The sequence below is a fragment of the Rhodnius prolixus genome, unplaced genomic scaffold (assembly GCF_049639745.1).
Source record: "Rhodnius prolixus isolate KJV_2025 unplaced genomic scaffold, Rpr scaffold_2, whole genome shotgun sequence".
In the NCBI taxonomy this organism is placed as follows: Eukaryota; Metazoa; Arthropoda; class Insecta; order Hemiptera; family Reduviidae; genus Rhodnius; species Rhodnius prolixus.
This window is the reverse complement of record NW_027411592.1, coordinates 11,590,060-11,610,407: the sequence shown is the minus strand read 5'-3', so window position 1 is coordinate 11,610,407 and position 20,348 is coordinate 11,590,060. Positions and strand designations below refer to the sequence as shown.

Here is a 20,348-nt window from a genome sequence, read left to right as displayed (position 1 = left end):
GCGCTGTAGAAGCCTGGAAATTAAGCGAAAGGCCAAGTCAAGCAATTAGGAGGTTCTAGATCATTTCCTAGAGGCGTTTGGTGGAGTCCATCTTTAAATAGCTCTTTAATAATACAGTTATTTCCCATGTATAGATTTTGTGGACGATATCGAAGAAAACAACTTGAGTTTGCCAATTATATAGAGCAACAGTTGTGTATGTCCCACCCTGCTGCCTGATAACTGGAGGCACGGTCGGGAACCGTTGGAGGAGAGTATACTTTTCCTTCAGTTAATTTTTATAGATGGTCAACTCAAGTCGTGCTCCTCAGAGCCGAATCAGATAATCGACAGGACTCAAACCAGTTCGCTCACCATTATTCGTACATCGACAAGCTCACTGAGTAAACGCGATGGAGTTAGGTTATTAAACAATTTAAAAATGCCTCCAAGCAACACCCGTACTGGAAACAATTTCGTACCTCCTTGTAACTCCTCCTTTTGCCAGAATTAAACTTCAGTTCTTGTTTTATTTCCTTTTCCTCTATAGTGATGCACATATTGCTTAAGTTGTAATGATGTCTCCAGTACCGTGAAAGTGATGAATTAAAAAACGAGACTTTTGTCTCCACAATGCAACATAAGCTGATAAGCTTTATGAAAATTTCAAAATGGGCGGATTGGTTAACATGCTTACATTGACATTGTCCAAAGTGGGAGAAAAAAGTCTTATGTTCTGACATAAGAGAGTGATTAAGTGAGAAGTACCTTTTTATCTATTTTTCTGCTTTTTTTTTTAATGAGATCAAATTTATTTTCTCATTTTTGTAATTTCTTAAACATTCTGTGAAAATTGGCTTTTGAAAATTCTAGTAAAATAAATGATCTATCAAAAATGATTACTGTTATAAAGAAGATGAAGAAAAGTAATTTATCTGTTTTAATTAGAGAAACTGGGTAACAAAAACGTCAATAAAAAATTCAAACAATGGAATTGATTGAGGCTAAAAAAAATGTTTTAACGCCATATTTAGATATTTTCTTAAATTTTTAATTGAATATATTTGAGGAAGGAAACAGTATTTTAATACGTTAAATTTTGGGTTTAATAAATTGTGAAATATATACTTTAATAGTTCATGTTTCTGTTTATCTCATAATCACCTATTTTTTTCAGGCGGGCTTTACGTCCAACTACCCAATCATTTTCTTATATGAGTGATGTATTATTTTGCCTGGAATTCATTCCCAGTCAATAGAACCTTACAATTTAGTTACATTTATTACAAAAGCTCTCTGAAATTCATATTTCTCGTACATTTTAATAGTTCTTCCTTTTGTTCATTATGAACTAATCCTTTGTAAAAAAGTAAATGCCCATCTTTCAGGCGGGCTCTACGACACCAATTCAGGTGCACATGGAAGGCGACTAGCAAACGTACTTTTTTGTATATTTCTTTCATTAACCATTAAATGAGATCCAAGGCCTAGACCGGGAACGAACCCAGTATCACAATGCGTTATAGCTTTGCGTGTCTCGCCTGTAACCGCCGGCTACCGTGATCCCTATAATATATCGCTATAAATAAATTGGATTCACAGAGTTTTCAGCTGGAGATCTGTTTTTCTTTTTTTCTTCAAAATAAAAATAATCCTTCACAAAAATGAAGTGTACTCATAAATTTTAAGTCGGTATTCGACTCACCAGACAGATCGCCAATTCTACATGTTAACACTAAGCCTTTTTCCAAATTAAACATTTATGTAAAGTACAACTTACTAGTTCTGTAGTTTGGAATAGAGATGAATAATCTGAATTTTACGAATCACAGAATTAAAGGTTGTTGCACCTTATATATTAATGACTTTTGTGTTTTTCAATGGGCGAATTTAATGTAGATGTAAATATTCGCTGCTTACGTTTTGCAAGAAATGTATTCGTTGTTACAACTTATCTAATCGAATTGTATAAAAAGTATAGAATGAGTACATCTGCTGCAACCTATGTAATTCGATTTCCCCTTCAAAAGCAGTTTATTAATGTCATGAAACTCAGATCTAGGGGTTTACGATGTGTGAACGGTGGAAAAACTACAAAGGTACTTAATTTATTAGGATGTTATTTGCATTGCTTTTCAACCACCCTAACTACATGATACCGCTAAAGAAAAGTTGGTTTTCTCTAAACATTGACACACCTGCATTGTATGTGTATTAAGTGTGTTGGATCTATTTCCTGAACAATCTCCCTAAATTCTGAGCAGAAATCAAGGTGTAACCGCAAGGCTACTGTGCAGGTTTACTAAGTAATTAAGTTAGAAAGAAGATAGGAAAGATAATATAAATTTTACATTAAGATCAAAAACTTCAAGCAGATCAAGCATTTGTGCTGATTTTGATTTTGGAGTCAGAGGCTGCTAGGCCTTCAGATATTGAGCTGTAGAGAGGCTCCTAGGAAGTGAACAATCTAAAAGTTTTCGCCTCTATGCAGGTGACTTCCAGAGCAATGAATTCTCAGCTCTTTCTCCTTTCACATCTGGACCAAAAAAAAACCGCTACAGCATTTCCTCCTACTTCCCATTTGTCAAATAAAGTTGTATTTGCGTTTTTATTTATTTATATTGTACTTAACTTCTAGATTTATTTACTTATTTTTTACATAAGTAGTTAATTTTAGGTTTTTTTTATACAGCAATATCTTTGAATGCTTATATATTCTTACAGGAACTCTGGAATACAACCATTCTTAGGGAACTCACGTAAAAGCAATTTATTCCATATATTTCAGTTCAATGTCGAACTTGTGATGCTACAAATGATGTAATTCCTTCACTTCCATGAGTCTTGTGCATTCCACATTTTATCTCTATTTTATTTTTTGAACACACTGTTAAACTAGCAAAGGTTTTCTTAAATAAACGTTAATGATAATAAAATTATAACTCGAGATTGATTACTTAAATTTTTTTCTGACAAAAGACAATTGAACAAAATGAGCGAATTTTCTTTGGTAGAATATGCTGCCAGTACCAATGCACAGATCAAATATCTTTAAATTTTGTGCACTTATCAAGACCCAAAAAGGTGGGTCGGTAATACACGTAACTTTGTTAAGGATGCAAGGCAGAATATTTCAGGGTAAGTAATTATAATACCCAAATTCAACTACTTTCCTGTATAATTCTAAAAGATGGTTGTCTGAGTAGTCTCTCCAAGATTTACTTCCTGAATCTTCTTCTCCTTAAGTCTTACTCTTCTGCTCCTTAAGTCTGTATATCTCTTATACTTTCTAGTGGTATTTCCTTTTCTGGCCGATTTTGTAGGAAGAGCAGGTATTCGGAGACTTCCTTCATTATCTTCCATCACGAATCTAATCAGTAAGATTATTGAATTTCATACATCGAAAAAACATTAAATACAACTTTTTTAAAATAAATTTCCTTAACGTTGATTTTGTCTGTCGTAGCACATGATTTTTTTTTTAATTTCTGAGAAGTTTCGAATTTTCATCCATCATCAGAGGAAGCTGATTCGACAATTTAGTGAAGGATATTTGTCTACAACTACGTTTCTATCAAACATATTCTTGCTGACTCACTTGATGGATGAAAATCCAAAACCGGATTCAGCGATATTATTCAGGCTGCGGTCCAAACCACAATTTAAAATTTTCTTACGGTTATAAGAGAAAATACTGTGAAAGGGTCAACTTTTCGATGGTTCGTAATAATGATCGGAATATATTTTTCTGTTGGGTTTGAAGGAGTAGTTCGAAAACAGTCAAGATGTACCCGTTACATTTTCAAATTTAAGGCAACTAATATCAACACCCGGAGCCTTCTCAGCGCCGACCTTCAGATAGTGTTCTCTCGCTGTAGATAGCGCACCGCAGCAGAATAGGCTTTGTAAGGGAAACTCTAAAAAACACTATTGGATTTGAACCCAGGCTCCATGGAGTTATTAATTGTCTGAGGGAGGGAACAATAATATTCCTAAAATTCCCTCATGTTTGTTATTTCGGTAGTCCCGGACTTGGGCGACCTCGATTCACAACTGCCCTAAACAACCTAAACTTTCACACCATTTTTCATATCCTCTGGTCACTAACATCCTTGCAACAGGAGCTACGGCGAGTCCACTCTCCCCTACGATGATGTAATATTGATATATCTTAATGAAGAGTTCCTTTCCAAAAAGGATCACCTCATTGAAAGTATGTGATAAAAAAAAAAAAAATCAACCGGTTTGGTCACTTGCGCGTATACTAAATTTCAATATTCAAGCGACAATAAAATAAACAATAAATAGAAATTCTTTTCGAAACAATTATTCCTTCCTAACTTAATTTTATTAAGGTTGTTACAGTAAGTAATAAAAATCAATGTTGTAATTTGCATACATACCTATTTTTCAGCGTTGGCCAATTATATGCTAGGCTGACGATAAAAGCTATTATCGTTAAAAATGTTACTTCTGGTAAAAAACTGGAATCTATAAAAGCATAAACATCTTCTGGTGTAATATCATCTAGTTCCATTGTAATGATAGGATAGAATGATTAGTATACAAGATTAAAAAATTTTTAGCCGCAAATTTACATTTAAAAATTAAAATTTGAATAAGTAAATGGTAAAATCTAATTGGAAATTTGCAATACAAATAAACATTTGAAACAAGAACATGTGTTTATCCATTTTTTGCTTAATGAAATTAAAACTCGTATATTTTTAACCTACCTTCCTCTTACAGCTACTGTTAATGGACAATGTTGGTTGTAATGAGAGAACACTGTCCAGAGGTCGGCAGTGCACTGAAAAAGTGATCACTTGTGCGCCTTATAAGAATTAATTTTTTTATTTTGATTCGCTCGATTAAAGATTTTAATTTTATTAATTATCCAATGTTCAGCTCTGTTTTTTTTTTAAATAATCAAGTATTTTATGTCATTGGAAATTTTAACACAGAAAAATAAGATTCCCGCTGTGTTAAGCTGGTGGTATCTTGTCAAGTTTGAATCCATCAACCAACCGGCTCATGTTTTCTGACCTATGTATGTTCTAGAGAGCAATCATTGGCACTGGTGAAGTAATGAATGCATATGAGAAGGATTTTACAAATGCGTTACCAATATTTGAAACTTTCAAGAAAGCCAAAGTATTTACTACTAATGAAAGATCTCTAGTAGCTCCCATTAACTGCACATAAAGCATTGATATCTGATCAAGTAAAAGCTATTTCAAGCTGTAAATATTGAATCTCAAATTACTTCTTCTGTATCTGGAGATTAGTCCAAAAGCTACTAATCTCTTTCCATCATTAATCAATTTTTATTTACTTAATTTATAATGGACTAATTGTTAAAAAACTTTTTTTTTATTATTAATAACCCTTAAAAGTAAAAGCAATCCAACATTATTGAAAAGCCTAATTCGATGTCACTTTTTTCATTTAATGTAGAATTCATTTCTTTATAAAACTAACAGAGAAAACTGTTGCATTGTGACAGCACTAAAATAAAGAAAGAGTATTTTTAAAAATTGGTTTTACGTTTAAGGACGTAGTTGTAAGCAAAACCTATTAAATTTGAAGGCAGTTTACATAGTTATTCAATACTGCTAAGAAGCTTACTATATATTAAAGTATTTCTTGGATAAGCAAAAAACAAGTTGTTACATTTGATTGCTTGATGACTTTCAAGTTTTATTATGAACATAGAAGATGTATGACAAAGTTAATCAGTATTTTTTCTGGTAACTCATGACTAGGAATAGTTTTAATCAAACATTTTTAAATTTATATATCAAATTAATAACTTAAGATTACAATTTATATTATAAACTGCAGGGGGAAGAATGCACTTCCAGTAAGGTGTAAGTATAGACTAGTAACTTTCACATTAACCAAAAGTTGGATAAGGTATGCACTGTTCAAGCAGCAAAAGCATGCCAAATTTTGCTTTAGTAACAAAAATCCGAGCCATCAGCAGCACAGAATTGACAAAGATTTGGTCACAAAAAGTAACAATGCCCATCGGTTGACCCCCATGATGTCTTAAATTGACACACTTAAGCCTGGTAGTCTTATGAAGCTGTAGCCTTCGATGTGGCCAGTAGGAGTAAAGACCAAAAGATGGTAAACTGTTTGCAAGAATGACTTTTGCCATAAGACGTTCCACCCTAAAATCAGCTGAAAAGTGAAAGCTCTGCATTTTACTCTTTTGTCGGAGTCAACGTTATTAGAGTTAACTAACAAACCCAAGTATGCCCACTTCCAAAAACGAAGGTGATAGATCCATCCTTAGAAAAGGATCAAATCAATGATCTCAATGATGTGCAAATTCAGAACGAAATAGCCTGTTTCTTTACCCCTTCTGGGCGGTGCATTTTTTGTTTCCATAAACAATTATATACATTATTATATATGCTTAAATATATAATATATTATTACATATATTATTATTATATATTATATACATAATATATATCATTAGATATTCATTAATCTAAAAATTAAAGCACAAATCTCCCAAATAAATAATAAAAATAAGCAAATAACAAAAAAAAAAATAAGCAAATAAATGGCACAACTTGACATTTTTCATTAATATCTTTCATTACTGCTATGATTACAATCATTAAATATATGAGTGAGCTGTTACAATTACATATTTTATTATATTTTATCACATTTTTAAATCTTTTGAAATAAAAATAAAATAGATTTTTTCGTAAAGAATAAAAAAAGGAGAAAAATCACAGAACTATTTATGATCACTTACTTTAAACAAATTTGTCTAATTACATTAACAGAGAGAAAATCGATTAAAAAAAAAATACTGAAAATTAAATTTAATACTGTATGAACAAACGATTCTCTCTCCTCTCTAAATCTAAACACGCTACGACGAACTTTATTCATTTAAGCAATCTATATTCGTTAGACAAGTACCACACCACGATGTGTTGTATATAAAATATTAAAAAATAAACATATAAAATGTAATTAAAATATACACCAACATATTGACTTTTAGATGAATATTTGTCTATCACAATCTTATAACTGGAATCACAAGATGATCAAATTAATGAATTTTCAAAGCAATTAGATTAATGAATCATTCAAAATCAGTCAAAATTTATATGTACTTTTCATCAAATGATAAGTCAATCTCATAAATGAATTATAAACTATTCATCAGAACAATCATGCACGACTGAGTATGAAAATATCATTCTTTTGAAATATTTTATGGAAAAAAACATTGCGACAATAGCTAAATTGTAAAACATTTGTAATATTTCATTTTAAATAAATCATATTTACTAATTTTATTCAAAATTTTCTAGCTCTAAGGAACATATCGTTAATTGTGCAATATCGGCATCCGAGTTGAAGTAGTATAATAGAATTTTATAATCTATCATTTCATTTAATTCAGGTAGGCTAAGCAACGAAATTAAGGCAACATAATCAGATTAAGAAAATGAAATTAGAAATAAACGAAGCGCTCGAACTTAGATTCAGGGCGTCCCAGTGTAAATGTAAGAATAATATTTATACTGAACTCCAACAATCACAGATTATATCTTGGTCCTGCATATTTAGTTACGTGTTGTGTAACTGTTTAGGCTTGGCGATCTCACAATCGGCTTTCAGGTGTTTACATCCTCTAAACTGACACACGGAACCACAAGAGAAATTTTAGGTTGCAGTGGATACGCTTTATAACCACTCTCTACTTAAATCTACAAAGCTTTTCTATGTTATTTGAAACTGATCACAAAATTATTATGGTCCTCTGAACGCATAACAAAGTCAACCAACGACAGTAATGTATAATTGCTGAGCAATTCATTAAGATTTTCTAAACTACTTTGGTTCAAGAAGTCATTAGTGAAAAGTAAAATTAAAGCAACTTAATCGCCTATTTTTTCAGGGGGCGATTATGGTCCAACTACCAAATAGGTGTCAAAGATAGGGGCGAAAGCACATACTATACTTTACTACTAACATTTTTTCTATTAACAAATCAAAAGTAGCTATTCGCGGGATTCGAACTGGTATCTCCCATTTAAAAAACCACGCTTTATAATAACCACTAGACCAATACCCACCCCAAGTAAAAGTTCAAGAAGGCAATCATTGTTTACAGTACAATAATCACAATTTAAGATCATCCATCTAGTTTTAATTACTTTCACTATATCACAATTAGCACAAACATATAACTATATGGGTTAAAATTCAACCTCTATATAACATGAAGTTATTTAACGCTTATTTATACCTGGGACGGAGACGTCAAAAGCAATAGGTGGATTTATTGGTAGATAATTAATGTTGCAAGAGGATGCGTTGACGTAAATCACATTTCCGTCAGTTGACACTCCATAACCTGAGAAATAAGTAACATTTCCGCATTAATAAAAAGATATCAAAAACAACCACTTATAGTAAGAAATAGCAGCAAATATTTCTTAATCTAATAAACATCAACTGTTAATATTATTACAGGGATTTTGAGCGCAAAATAATAATAATAATTGTAACAATTCTCCAGATGCGGAAGCTTAGGTGTTATTTAAACAAACAGAAAAATATTACAACTAATGTGTAATTACAAAAAAAAAAAAAAAAGGTTAAAAATACGAGGGTCGTTTGAAAAGTCCGTGCAAAGTCAGAGAGATAGCACCACTGGCGCGTATCGAGGTTATGTTTAGTTAGTGGCATCTCTTGGAAGAACACACACCAAGTTTCAGCCAGATCGGTCTATTTCTTTGTGTTTGGCATTCGTTTGAATCGAGGAAGTCGAGTGATTTTCAAAAAATGGACGAAAAAGAATTTCGTGTGTTGATTAAACACTACTTTATGAAAGGCAAAACGCCTGAGGAGACTAAAGAGAAGCTTGATAAACATTATGGTGACTCTGCACCTTCGATTAGAACAGTTTATAAGTGGTTTCAAAATTTTCGGAGTGGCCATATGGGCACAAGTGACTCTGAACGTTCTGGACGCCCTGTTGAGGTTACTACTCCAGAAATCATTGATAAAATCCATGAAATGGTGATGGATGACAGAAGAGTGAAGGTGCGTGAGATTGCTAGTGCTGTGGGCAACTCGAATGAACGGGTACATAATATTTTGCATCAACATTTGGACATGACAAAGCTATCCGCAAGATGGGTGCCGCGATTGCTCACGCTTGACCAAAAACGAAATCGTGTGAAGTGTTGCAAGGACGGTTTGCAGCTGTTCCAGAAGAATCCGCATGACTTTAAGCGTCGTTTCGTCACTGTGGATGAAACATGGATACATCACTACACTCCTGAGACCAAAGAACAATCTAAACAATGGGTTACCAAGGGGGAATCTGCGCCAAAAAAGGCGAAGACCGTTCCTTCGGCCGGAAAGATTATGGCGACTGTCTTTTGGGATTCGCAAGGAATAATCCTCATCGACTATCTGGAAAAGGGTAAAACTATTACAGGTGCATATTATTCATCGTTATTGGACCGTTTGAAAACCGAGCTGCAAGAAAAACGCCCACGATTGGCCCACAAAAAAGTCCTTTTCCATCACGACAACGCACCAGCTCATACCGCAGCAGTTGTGGTCGCAAAATTAATGGAAATAGGGTTCCAACTCGTTTCACATCCCCCCTATTCTCCAGACTTGGCTCCCTCGGACTACTATTTGTTCCCCAATATGAAGAAATGGCTGGCGGGAAAAAGATTTTATTCAAACGAGGAGGTGATTGCAGAAACGAATGGCTATTTTTCAGACTTGGACAAATCCTATTATTCGGAAGGGATCAACAAACTAGAGCAGCGTTGGACGAAGTGTATAAGCCTAAAAGGAGACTATGTTGAAAAATAAAAAAGGTTTACCCCAAAAAATTAAGTAGTTTTTATTTTTGCACGGACTTTTCAAACGACCCACGTAATCTTGCCTGTTTGTAACTATAAATTATCTAAATGGAAAATAAAAAAAAAAACAATGAAATTAAAGAAAAAATTTCAGAAGTCTTTCTCTCAAGATTTATTCAACTTCAAATTGTAAAAATTTAGGTGGTTTCAATATTTGTCAACTACTGCAAATGGACTTTTAAGGTACGCGTGCTTCCCACTCTTTTTCAAATGAACTTTTCTGAAAATTATTTCAAACAAAAGCGGCCGACACTTCTCTGTCTGAAGAGTGGCCTATGATTCGCACTTCCTGCTAAGTCAAACTCAGAATTTCAGCAATAATAACAACTCCCACTAATGTGGTACACCTGCGTGTTATAAAGGACAATTTAGTGAAATGGCATTTTAAATCGAAGCCCTGGTCTACCCTAAAACTGCTCTAAAATTAATTTTACTGGATTTTTTTTTTTTAACTTATTTAAACAAGTTACCTATACTCTTTAATAGTCTGATAAATGTATTAAATTTAAAAACATCAACTGAGAAAGATCACGGATGTCGGAATAACAGGAAATGACACTTCCGGTTAGGCCATTTTCTACGGAATTTTAGCATTTAATCCTGGTTAAATCACACTTTAAGGGAAAGCGTAACTCTTCCTAGCAAAAAACTTCTAATTGTATTTTTCTGGGAAAATTTTTCAATTAGTGTATTAAAGAAAAATCTTCGAAAAAATCGCAAGAAAAATTAAAAACTCGATTCGGTAAAGTAATCTTCCGTCTGATCAAATTTGGCACAAATTACCACCCACGGAGCATCCAAACGAAATATCAAATTTGAATTTTGTGAGTGAGAAACTCTCGTTTTTGCTTACCACAAATAGGGAGACAAATTTCTAAAAACTACTTTCTCATTCTCAGGGTGCCTCAAATAGAGTATGTATATAATCTATTCCACTACGATACTTTTTCATTAGAGAGGACAGGAGAAAGTAAAAATAATACAATTATCATTCCATTTTTCAACCTCTCCACTTACTGAGTAGTGGTAGTAATCAAGGATCTTGATATTGCTGTAAGTACCAATCCTAATGTGTCTTTTAGTGAAAGATTTCAAAATAGCATGCACTAAGTCTTCGTTTGAGAGTGAACAAGCATCCATCACAAACTCTCTTACACACACGCAAATACTTTGTTTCTTACATTGAATTTATATTTAATACACAATTTACATTTAATGAATGAATAATACAGTTACACAGGAGCTACAATTACAAGTTTTGAGAAAGGATATTTGGCAATATCACTTCCTCTTTGCTAACACAAATATGTGTAAAATGCAGATACCTTCATGAATGTGACCAAATACATGATACTTAGGTTTTACTCTACGTTGAACAGTAGACAACAATTCAACGCAACCAGCTCTTACTCCAGTACAGCATAAGTCACCATGGCCAATGGGTGGTGTATGAGTAACTAGTATATCTGTGCCTTCAGGAATCATATTCCACTTTTTTAAACATTCTTCCCCACGAGGCAGATTAAAAGCCCACCTATGAAATTCTGGTTGCCTGTTAAAAAAAAAAAACTAAATTTAGTGTGAAACACTTTTACGACTCTTTTTCTCCAATTTTGAAAGTTATAAATTTAAAAGGACAAATTTTTCTTTCAACCATGAATATTACGAAGTAGTGGGTTGCAATATCATATTCTAGCCAAAATTCATTCTATTCAATATTGAAAGGTTTCCCAAAACTCTAAAATATTTTAAAAGTGCTAGGTCTTGTGCTAACTCTATTATTAATCCTTTTAGAGAGAACCACAAAAACCTGAAACAAATCTTTAACAATATCATACTTCTGGTCAACCACTTTTCTTTAAATTCGGATTACCATTTGGTTCTATTGACATTAAAGACCTTTTAAATACGTACGATATAAGGATTGATATTGCAACTGGCCACGAATCGGAAAATTACTTCATTCATTGGACCAATACCTCATTACTTCAATTGGACCAAACTCTCACGCATCTGCTAAGAAAACACAACTAACTCTGGAAGAAAAATACCAAAAATTCCAAAGGTCATAAAGTAACAATCTTGTAAACAAGGTTAGAATAAGAATGTGCAGCTAGTTTATGAAGTATAATCCAAAATAAACAGTTTTTTTAGTATCAATCCAGATACGTCGGTAAGGTTAAGAATTTATAGATTCCTACAGCTGCAGAAAATGCGATTTACGCTGTTTGTCAAAAGAAAAGAGAATGGAAATGCTAAGATAAAAAAGAAATATGTACTATTTGTGGTTTCTCAAATATTTCCTGCCTTACAAAAAAATCTTTATAACAAAACATAGAAAGCGGCATGCTTGACTAAAGAACCTGAGATAACAATAATTCACAGTAGCAAGCTTTAGTAACGCTGTTTTCAATATAAAGGAGCACCCATCTGCAAATTTCAGACCAAGGAGAAAAGACATTCTTAATAAAAGTTAAAAGAAACCAAAGAAGAACAGTGGCAAAAATGATACATAAATAATTTATCAGCTAGTAATCAACAGCTTCTTAGAATGAGGATAAATGACTTTGAACTCTATAAGTGATAAAACATTCAACAGCATTCGTTGTTGGAGGAGGAGGCAACCAACCTGAAGATTATATTTGAAGTAGAAGAAACGCTTTGTGACCAGATATCAAACGCAAAAACAACCAGAGGAGAAATTCTAGACCTCAAAACAAGAGAGGTTTCACCTAATGGTAGCACAATAAACCGGTATTGGCATCCTGGAAACAGAGATTATCAGATGCTATATACATTCAAATTTAATGAAAAAAAACTATTTCTAAAAGCAAAAAAGAAAAAAGAAGCTAATATCCAAGTATTGTAGTGTAATTTTTTTTCTTTTAACATTCAGCTAAAATGGAAATGTAGACTTCCGCTGCAAAAAAGAGGATTCCCCTAGTGCAAGGCCAGAATAACATTTTTAATTGCATTTTTAAGATTATTATATTTAAGAATATTATAATTTATTCGAACATCGTTTTGATGGTTGCTACAAGAAACCATGTTATAAAATTGATGTTCATTATCATTACCGAAATGTCATATTATTTGAAATGCAAACATACCAAGGTGTACCATAAATTTTTAAACCACAGATTTGCACACCCTCATCCTGCAAGTATGTACAATTCGTGAGCTTATCTTTAATATTGGTAGTCGTAACTGCTTCAGTAATGTTATTTCGAGGCAACCCAAGGGTTGGTATTGTTTTTAAGATATTGGGGCTCAGTGGATGGGTAAATGTTCGGTCAAAACTCAATTCATGATTCCCTGCAATAACTATTTTATATTTATGTGGCAGTTTACCTAAAAGAGAAATAAGTATTGCACATTTAGTGATATAAAATTAAAACGGAAAAAATAATGATAAAAAATGAATTTATTTCATTATAAATAATTTATATTATGTTTTTATCGTACCAATCCAATTGTTGAATTCGATTACTTCCTCTTCTGCACCACATCTAGTAAAATCACCAGCATGTATAAATATATCGCCATTTGGTATATTAAATTTTATGTGTGGAGTTAAAGAATGTGTGTCACTCATACACACTATTCGAATCTAAAATTGCAATGATTAGATGATAGAAAAAACTGTGAAAAGACAGAAACAGCAGAATCTTGAACAAATAAATTACTTCAGAAGTTACAAGAGTATACTTGGCGTCATAATAATAATTACTTTGATTAAACTCCTATGAATTTGATTCCAAATTACCTTATCATTAGAAAGAGATTTCGGAAGTACTGGAACGGTTATTTTTATTACTTTCTGGGTTGCTGATAGTTCTTTCCAAGCTCTTGTAGGGTTGTTGGATAAAGGATGCACTTCTACGCTCATTTTAAAATTACAGGTAAAACATAAAATGTGCTACAAATCAGTAATAGAGCATTGCTCTAACTGCTTAAAGTTACTCTAGCCAGATAAAACAATCTTATAAAACTATAATTTTTTCAATGTTTTCAAGTTCGCATTTTTCTGTCACTATCATAACCCATGCAGCCTCAAAACAAATTAAGACGTGAGGTAAGGTTACCGTAAGGTTATAAATGAAGCAAGTAATCTGATATTGAAATATTCATAATAGAGTATAAAATTTATTAGGAAATGGTTAAGTATTTAGAAAAAATAGCAAAGTAAAATGAAAAAAGATAGTCAGTTATTGTTGCAAAAAAATAAGAAATTTTAAAATTAAAAAATATATTATTTTTTTGAGGGAAGTGAAAATTCTGATGTATGAATGATTAATAGTTTGTTTTAGATTTTAGTTAAAACTTTAATTTTATGTCTATTGTAAGATGGCTTAACTATACAACTATCAAAGTAGGTCTCACGGACAGTCAGTACTAAAATTTTCTAAATAACTTAGAAGTTGTGCGCTTTGCGGGCCCCGTCCTACGGTACTCCTATTGAATTTCCAAGCTCTAAAGTCAAAACTATTGCACCAGCCCGCCTTCTCTTTTTATTAATGTTTTTTATTCAAGAACCTGATTACGATAAGGTATGATGTTAGGTGCAAATTTATTATACCACTAATGCCATAAAATTGTAAATACTTCAATAGAAGGCAAGGTGTCAGTTATTTAAAAAAAGTTTAACTTCCTAGATTGCTGAAGGCAGTGTCTGAAAAAAGATAATGAAGAAAGAGATTCTTGCGTATAAGTACAAAATTCCTCTAGTAATAAATGATTTAGTATAATAATTAAGAAATGCAACAATCTAGGGAGTAAAGCATTCTGTTAAATGTCGCGCTAACTGTAGAATCTTCTTCATTTTCAGAAGATTACTAATTTATAAAATATATATATATTCACTTAATTCGAACACAATTTAAATTAGACTAAGTAAAATTTTCAGTGCAATTGGGCGGAGGCATCAGAAACTATTGCTTTTGCAAGCGAAATATGCTAATACGTTACACATGTTCGTACTATAGTATTTCTAAAGAAATAAAAAAGAAACTTTTTTTAGACAATTTTTCTGCAAGAAAATAGGATGCAATTTAAATTGAGCAATTTTTTTTTTCTCGTAACGTGTTTAAAAAATAAATAAAACAAGAACGGAAAGAAAAAGAATCCTAATTATTTATGCTAAAAACAAGAATTTCTTTGTTTCCATGGTGAAATAGATTAGCTCACAAATATTGAAGAGTAAGTTTATTGTTTAAGAGATGACTCTACTCCAAAAGTGTGATTCTAGCCGAAATATACATATTTTTTAGGATACAAATTTTTACAATTAATTATTAGTTTTCTTTATTTTCATTTTAGAACGTACCAGTTATAATATAGCGTGTTTCCATGGCTCAAAGCAGAAAAAAATAAGTGCATAAACTAAGAGAATTGTCTTTTTTAAACATCGTTAGTAGATATGGCTGGAAATAAAAATATGTTGTTTGAAAGTGATAATTATGAAACGCATAGAAGTCTTGAAGAACTAATTAAAGGGTGAAGTTGATATTTTTTTATAATTTTGCTAATTTTAGTAGTGTTTCGAATCGAAGCGAAACATCATATTCTTGGAATTTGTTCGTGTTTTGAATTTACTCTATACCCTCTTACGCAATCCTCACACTTCTGAGTGATTAATTTGTAAAAAAAATCGAATACATTTTTCAAATCTCCATTCCTAACAGATTACCAGTACTTGAGATTTATGAAAATAACTTTCTCTAAAATAATAATAATAAAATAAAAAGAAAAAAGATATTATTGAATTCATAAATGGAAAAGCAGTCAAACCAAATAGACAACTACATATTTAATTCAAATTCGCCATAATGGGCCCACATGTCAGCTACTTGATAATAACCTCTAAAGAGTTACATATCAACTTCAACACCACAGACCACACCAATCAGTCAGATGCGGGCATACCGCATTTCCAGATACAAAACAGAAATAGTTCTTCACACCTACACAAGGCTCAAAAATATTTGAAAAGGCACACATTTTTGCTGACTATTTTGATGTCTATCTACTATAATTTGTAAAGATCGAAATCAAAGTTCAAGTGAACAAAGAAATGAAGAAAAGGTTCACTAGAAGTTAATGATTTACAGATTTTTTAGCTTGTGTGAAAAATTTCAATTTGTGGCAATTGTAAACTAAACAACTCTAGAACTTAATTCTAATTGATTTTTCTTATTTTTGTGGTAATTTAACATGAGAAATGGTTTAATTTTGTAGAGAGGAAGGACTCCCGACGTACTTGCCTCATAGATTTGTCTTGGAAAAATTTAAGAGGTCGCCTCATTATGTTATGTCAGATCCATTTGTAAGTAATGTGCATTTAAATATGAGGTTTAGCTTAGTTGTAGGGTACAGTTGTTTTTAATTCAAAAGTTTAAGTGAAGTTCAACACTATTATAATGAAAATGTCTTATCTACGCAATTCTGAAATAATGTAAGATATTAATCTATCTCACCGTAGCCGTAGAATGTTAAGAGGCGAGGAGCGCAAAGCCAAGATATATGTGGTACTAGGATCGATTCCTGGGGTAGTCAATCACATTGTAACTGTTTTTTTTTTTTTTTTTTCAAATAGTATTAGCCGAACTGAGACGCATCAGTACATAGCCCAAATGGTTGAATTTAGTCCGGCACTTGAAAGATCAGATGTTATGATCATCTATTCCAAAATTTTAAAAGTTTGTTCCACGACTTCCGACTTTTTTTTTATGACTAAAGATCATAGGCTTGTTATGAATTTAATTTACAAATGATACAGTGGTCGATCTGAGATCCAGTGCTCTGCCGGCCTCCGAATAGAGTTCTCTGGTTACCGTCTGGAAACTGTAAGATCCCCATTTTATCCTTTGTTTTGATTTTGGATATCTGGTTTTGTGGGTATCCTAAAATACTACTTTATGGTTATAAACGTTTTAGCATATACAGAGGCTGAGAGATTTTACATTCGCACTAGCGTTCAGTAGTTGTCCCATAAATTTTCCAAGGTTGCTTATTTGGATATTTCCTAAACAATCTACCAAATTCCTTCAAAGACTTCCGTACATTCTGCAACCCCTACATTTCAAATCCACTTTGAACTCCTTTACACTGTTGCTTTTTTGATCATTACTTTTATTCCTAAGATAATTTTCTCGATTGCGCCACTCTTTTTAGGATTCTTACCCAATCCTTTTGACTTGCCCTTTCACTCTCATTGTTAAATTTGCCTTTTCGTAAGTAGTTTTTCTATTTTCATTTCAGATTCATCTTTTAATTTTTATTTTTAAAATAAATTATTATAATAAATTTAACATTCAAATATCTTGGTACCGTTCTCCCCCAACCCACGCGGATCTTTTTATTCATTTTTACCGAGCACCCATGTTTCGCTGGCACACGTGTAGATAAATTTATTAGACTTTTATGAAATTATATTTGTTGGTCAGCTTCTTTTCTTGTCAACTTTAACAACTTTGCACTTTTGTTAATAATTTTTTTTTTTCATTTCTCTTCCATTACATAATGAGGATGTTTTTTTTCAGCCGGGAGTCGCTAAAATAAACTTAAAAAAGTTTGAAAATTTTGATGATGTAAAAGACTTATCAAAGGGAGCCGTTCCATGTAAGTATAATTATTAAAGACGTGTCCCTTCCATAACTGAAACATGTTAATTATTTATGTTAATTTGAATTCAATTTTTGTTAGGTACAGAACATAAGCTTCCTGTAAGAGTAAAGAAAGTCGAAATACAAGAAGAAGCACAACTTGAACTACAAGATTGTTTGGATCCATTTGAATTAATTGATATTATTTCACAAAAAGGAAATTATGGACAGCAAATATTTTTGACTTACGCAAATCCTATTTCAACTAGATTTTTTTCATTTTATCGGTTCAAGTAAGAACTACTTATTAAAAAGATGAATTTTTTAGATTTAGTTTACCCGCAAATTTTTTCAGTGACACCAATATCTTGCAATATCTCGCAGAGAGAAATAGACTAGTCACTTCTTCGGGATTCTAGCTAGAGTTTCAGCTTATCAAACATTTGCTACTTAGTATCCAAGATAGTACGAACATCTCTTTCGGATTAGCGAAACATTCGATAAACTGCAACTCTCTTCAAGCATTTTATTAATCTTAGATTATGTTTACATTACTGGCAACTTCTTATACAAATATAGAAATCTTAATAGAGCAAACTGGATTTGATTTAATAATAAATTTATTTTAATATGTATGTATAAACATATATAATCTGTTCATGATCTAATAGAAGTAAATTTCAAAGGGGGTCAGCATTCGTGAGTACTGAAAATCTTTCCGTGCACTGCCATTCTCCAGGTTGGTACTTCGGTTCTATATTTCTAAAATCGAGACAATCTCAGATCTGCATTGCAGCTTTAGAACCGGATCTCCGTATCCCATTCCAAAATACTACACTTCTAAACACTATCAAAATATATTTTTGTTATTAATACTAATACTATCATATTTAGAATTATTCAAATTGAAAAAGTAAATAAATCCAATTACAAAGCGTTGACTCTGAAAGGATTGTTGGAAGTGTCTAAAACTGATGTTCATTTTACACCAATGGAGCAATTCAAACAGGAGTACGAATTGTTTCGTAAACTAAATCAGGTAAGCATTACAGAACTAACCCGGATTTTGAAAATAAATATTCGTGTTGAATGGTTTAATATTCAGAAGGTATAAATGGCCTTATATAAAGTACTTCTGCTTAGATGAATTTTATTTTTTTTATATATATATTTGTAAATAGTGACTTAGCTAACTCTAAAAATGTGCTGAACTACTTTTGAAAAAAACGAGGAGTTTCTTTTCACTGACTTTAGTAATAGGGTTCAGGAAGAATATGTAAGGTTTTGACATATAAGGTTTTTACATAGTTTTAAATATTTGCACTTTTATAAACTAATTGGCTACGTAACATTAGTAAAGATAAATTACGGAAAAGCTTGTCAATATTTATAACAATAACAATAAGCTAGGGAAGGGATTAGCTATGAGGTTAGCATACTCGACTCCCACGCGGAGGTCCCGGGTTCGAATCCAGCTGCAGACCCTTAGATTTTCTCTTCCTAGGAGCTTCTTACAGCTCACTGTCCGGTGATGGACAGTGTTGTCTGTAACGAGAGAACACTGTCCGGAGGCCGGCAGTGCACTGAAAAAAGCTCCGGGCGCCAATAACCTTAAATGTTGACGCGCCTTAAATAATAATAATAATAAAAAAAAATAACAATATGCTAACTTTTGGTTTCAGTTTTCATTTATTGGACAGTATCATTTGTATAAATCAATTACAACATGGTTTAGAATGATTAAATGGAGAAAATTACAGCAAATGATTATTACTCTTGATCGTAAATATTTATTTAGACATGCATCAATTAGAAATGCAATTTTAAATATTAGCAATGCTTGCTGGCATTGTTCACATTTTTCTTTTTTCAATGAAGATGTGGGAGAAAAATTAACAATAAATAAATTCCTCGCAAAACAAGTAAGTAAAACAATTAATAAAATATATTGTATATGATTCAAACAAATAATGAAAGAGTAATTCGCTTTTAGTTTAAAATGTTCGTCCAATGTAATGTATTGCTTATTATAGATATTATACTTTAATTTCACATTTGTAAGAAGAATTGGCCAAAATTTTACTTTATTTTGTGTATTTATGAAATAGTTTTGCATTCCTTTTGAAGGATTAATTCGATATTAAAGTGATGTAATGCAAATTTATCAGTAATACCTTAGCTCTACTCCTAAATTAGTTGAGCCAGTGACAACTAGTAAAAAGTAAAGTTATTGCCTATTTTTTCAAGCGGGCTTTACGATCAGCAGTGACAACTAGTAAACATACTTTATTATTTTTTTGTTGTATTATTTAAATTTAAAAAAATCTGGTTTATGTAAACAACCAAAACTACAAGATCTCTCATATTAACCATGAAATAAAATCCAAGGCCTCATAACTTTGCTTCCTCGTCTGTTGCCGCTACCCGTAGCGCCAGGTAATTTAATTTACAATTGATTAACAAACTTTTCAGTTACTTCAAGTGGAGACGATGTTATCTGTTTTAACTGATATGAGAAAGTTAAATCTGCAAATCATGCTGAATGCTAGCATTGCATATCTGTTAGAGAAAGGATTTACCGTTCACGACACAAATTTAAAAATTACAGACGAAATGAGAGGTAAATCTAGGAATTTATTTTAGTTTTTCGATTATATAGTTTTATTATTTTCTTTTATAACTATTAAGGGAAATATTGCGATGAAGTTTAATTTTCAATTTTGAGTTTTCAAGAGAACGCACGTTATGGGGCACTGATTTCGAAAAAGATTTTTTGAAATTAGCTTTGTGTGAGTGTGTTATAATTAAAATAAATTCAGTTTTTCGATTGAAAAAT

General features: G+C 32.0%; 2 protein-coding genes across 6 annotated transcripts in view; one reads left to right on the top strand and one right to left on the bottom strand.

Annotated features, from left to right (window-relative positions):
• Positions 1 to 2,928: 2,928 nt before the first annotated feature.
• Positions 2,929 to 14,006, bottom strand: LOC141450441 (metallophosphoesterase domain-containing protein 1). Of its 2 annotated transcripts, XM_074120898.1 has the most exons (7): positions 13,675 to 14,006; positions 13,374 to 13,518; positions 13,019 to 13,259; positions 11,234 to 11,460; positions 8,270 to 8,377; positions 4,383 to 7,656; positions 2,929 to 3,349 (listed from the first exon to the last, which is right to left on the bottom strand). In XM_074120898.1, the coding sequence occupies exons 1-6, from the start codon at positions 13,795 to 13,797 to the stop codon at positions 7,652 to 7,654; spliced, it is 849 nt and encodes a 282-aa protein (XP_073976999.1). In that variant the 5' UTR covers positions 13,798 to 14,006; the 3' UTR covers positions 2,929 to 3,349; positions 4,383 to 7,651. The 2 variants fall into 2 exon arrangements, with proteins under 2 accessions (XP_073976999.1, XP_073976998.1); XM_074120897.1 differs by having other exon boundaries at positions 4,383 to 8,377.
• A 964-nt stretch (positions 14,007 to 14,970) lies between these two features.
• Positions 14,971 to 20,348, top strand: part of Dhc16F (Dynein heavy chain at 16F) — a 63,845-nt gene continuing 58,467 nt past the window's right edge. For 3 of the 4 annotated variants that reach the window (XM_074120864.1, XM_074120863.1, XM_074120865.1), the window contains exons 1-8: positions 14,976 to 15,107; positions 15,228 to 15,404; positions 16,146 to 16,233; positions 17,450 to 17,528; positions 17,613 to 17,805; positions 18,407 to 18,551; positions 19,195 to 19,434; positions 19,985 to 20,132. In XM_074120864.1, coding sequence (XP_073976965.1) covers positions 15,328 to 15,404; positions 16,146 to 16,233; positions 17,450 to 17,528; positions 17,613 to 17,805; positions 18,407 to 18,551; positions 19,195 to 19,434; positions 19,985 to 20,132 — 970 coding nt within the window. In that variant the 5' untranslated portion in view covers positions 14,976 to 15,107; positions 15,228 to 15,327. Of the gene's footprint in view, positions 15,108 to 15,227; positions 15,405 to 16,145; positions 16,234 to 17,449; positions 17,529 to 17,612; positions 17,806 to 18,406; positions 18,552 to 19,194; positions 19,435 to 19,984; positions 20,133 to 20,348 lie in introns of all 4 variants that reach the window. The other variant, XM_074120866.1, reaches the window with a different exon arrangement.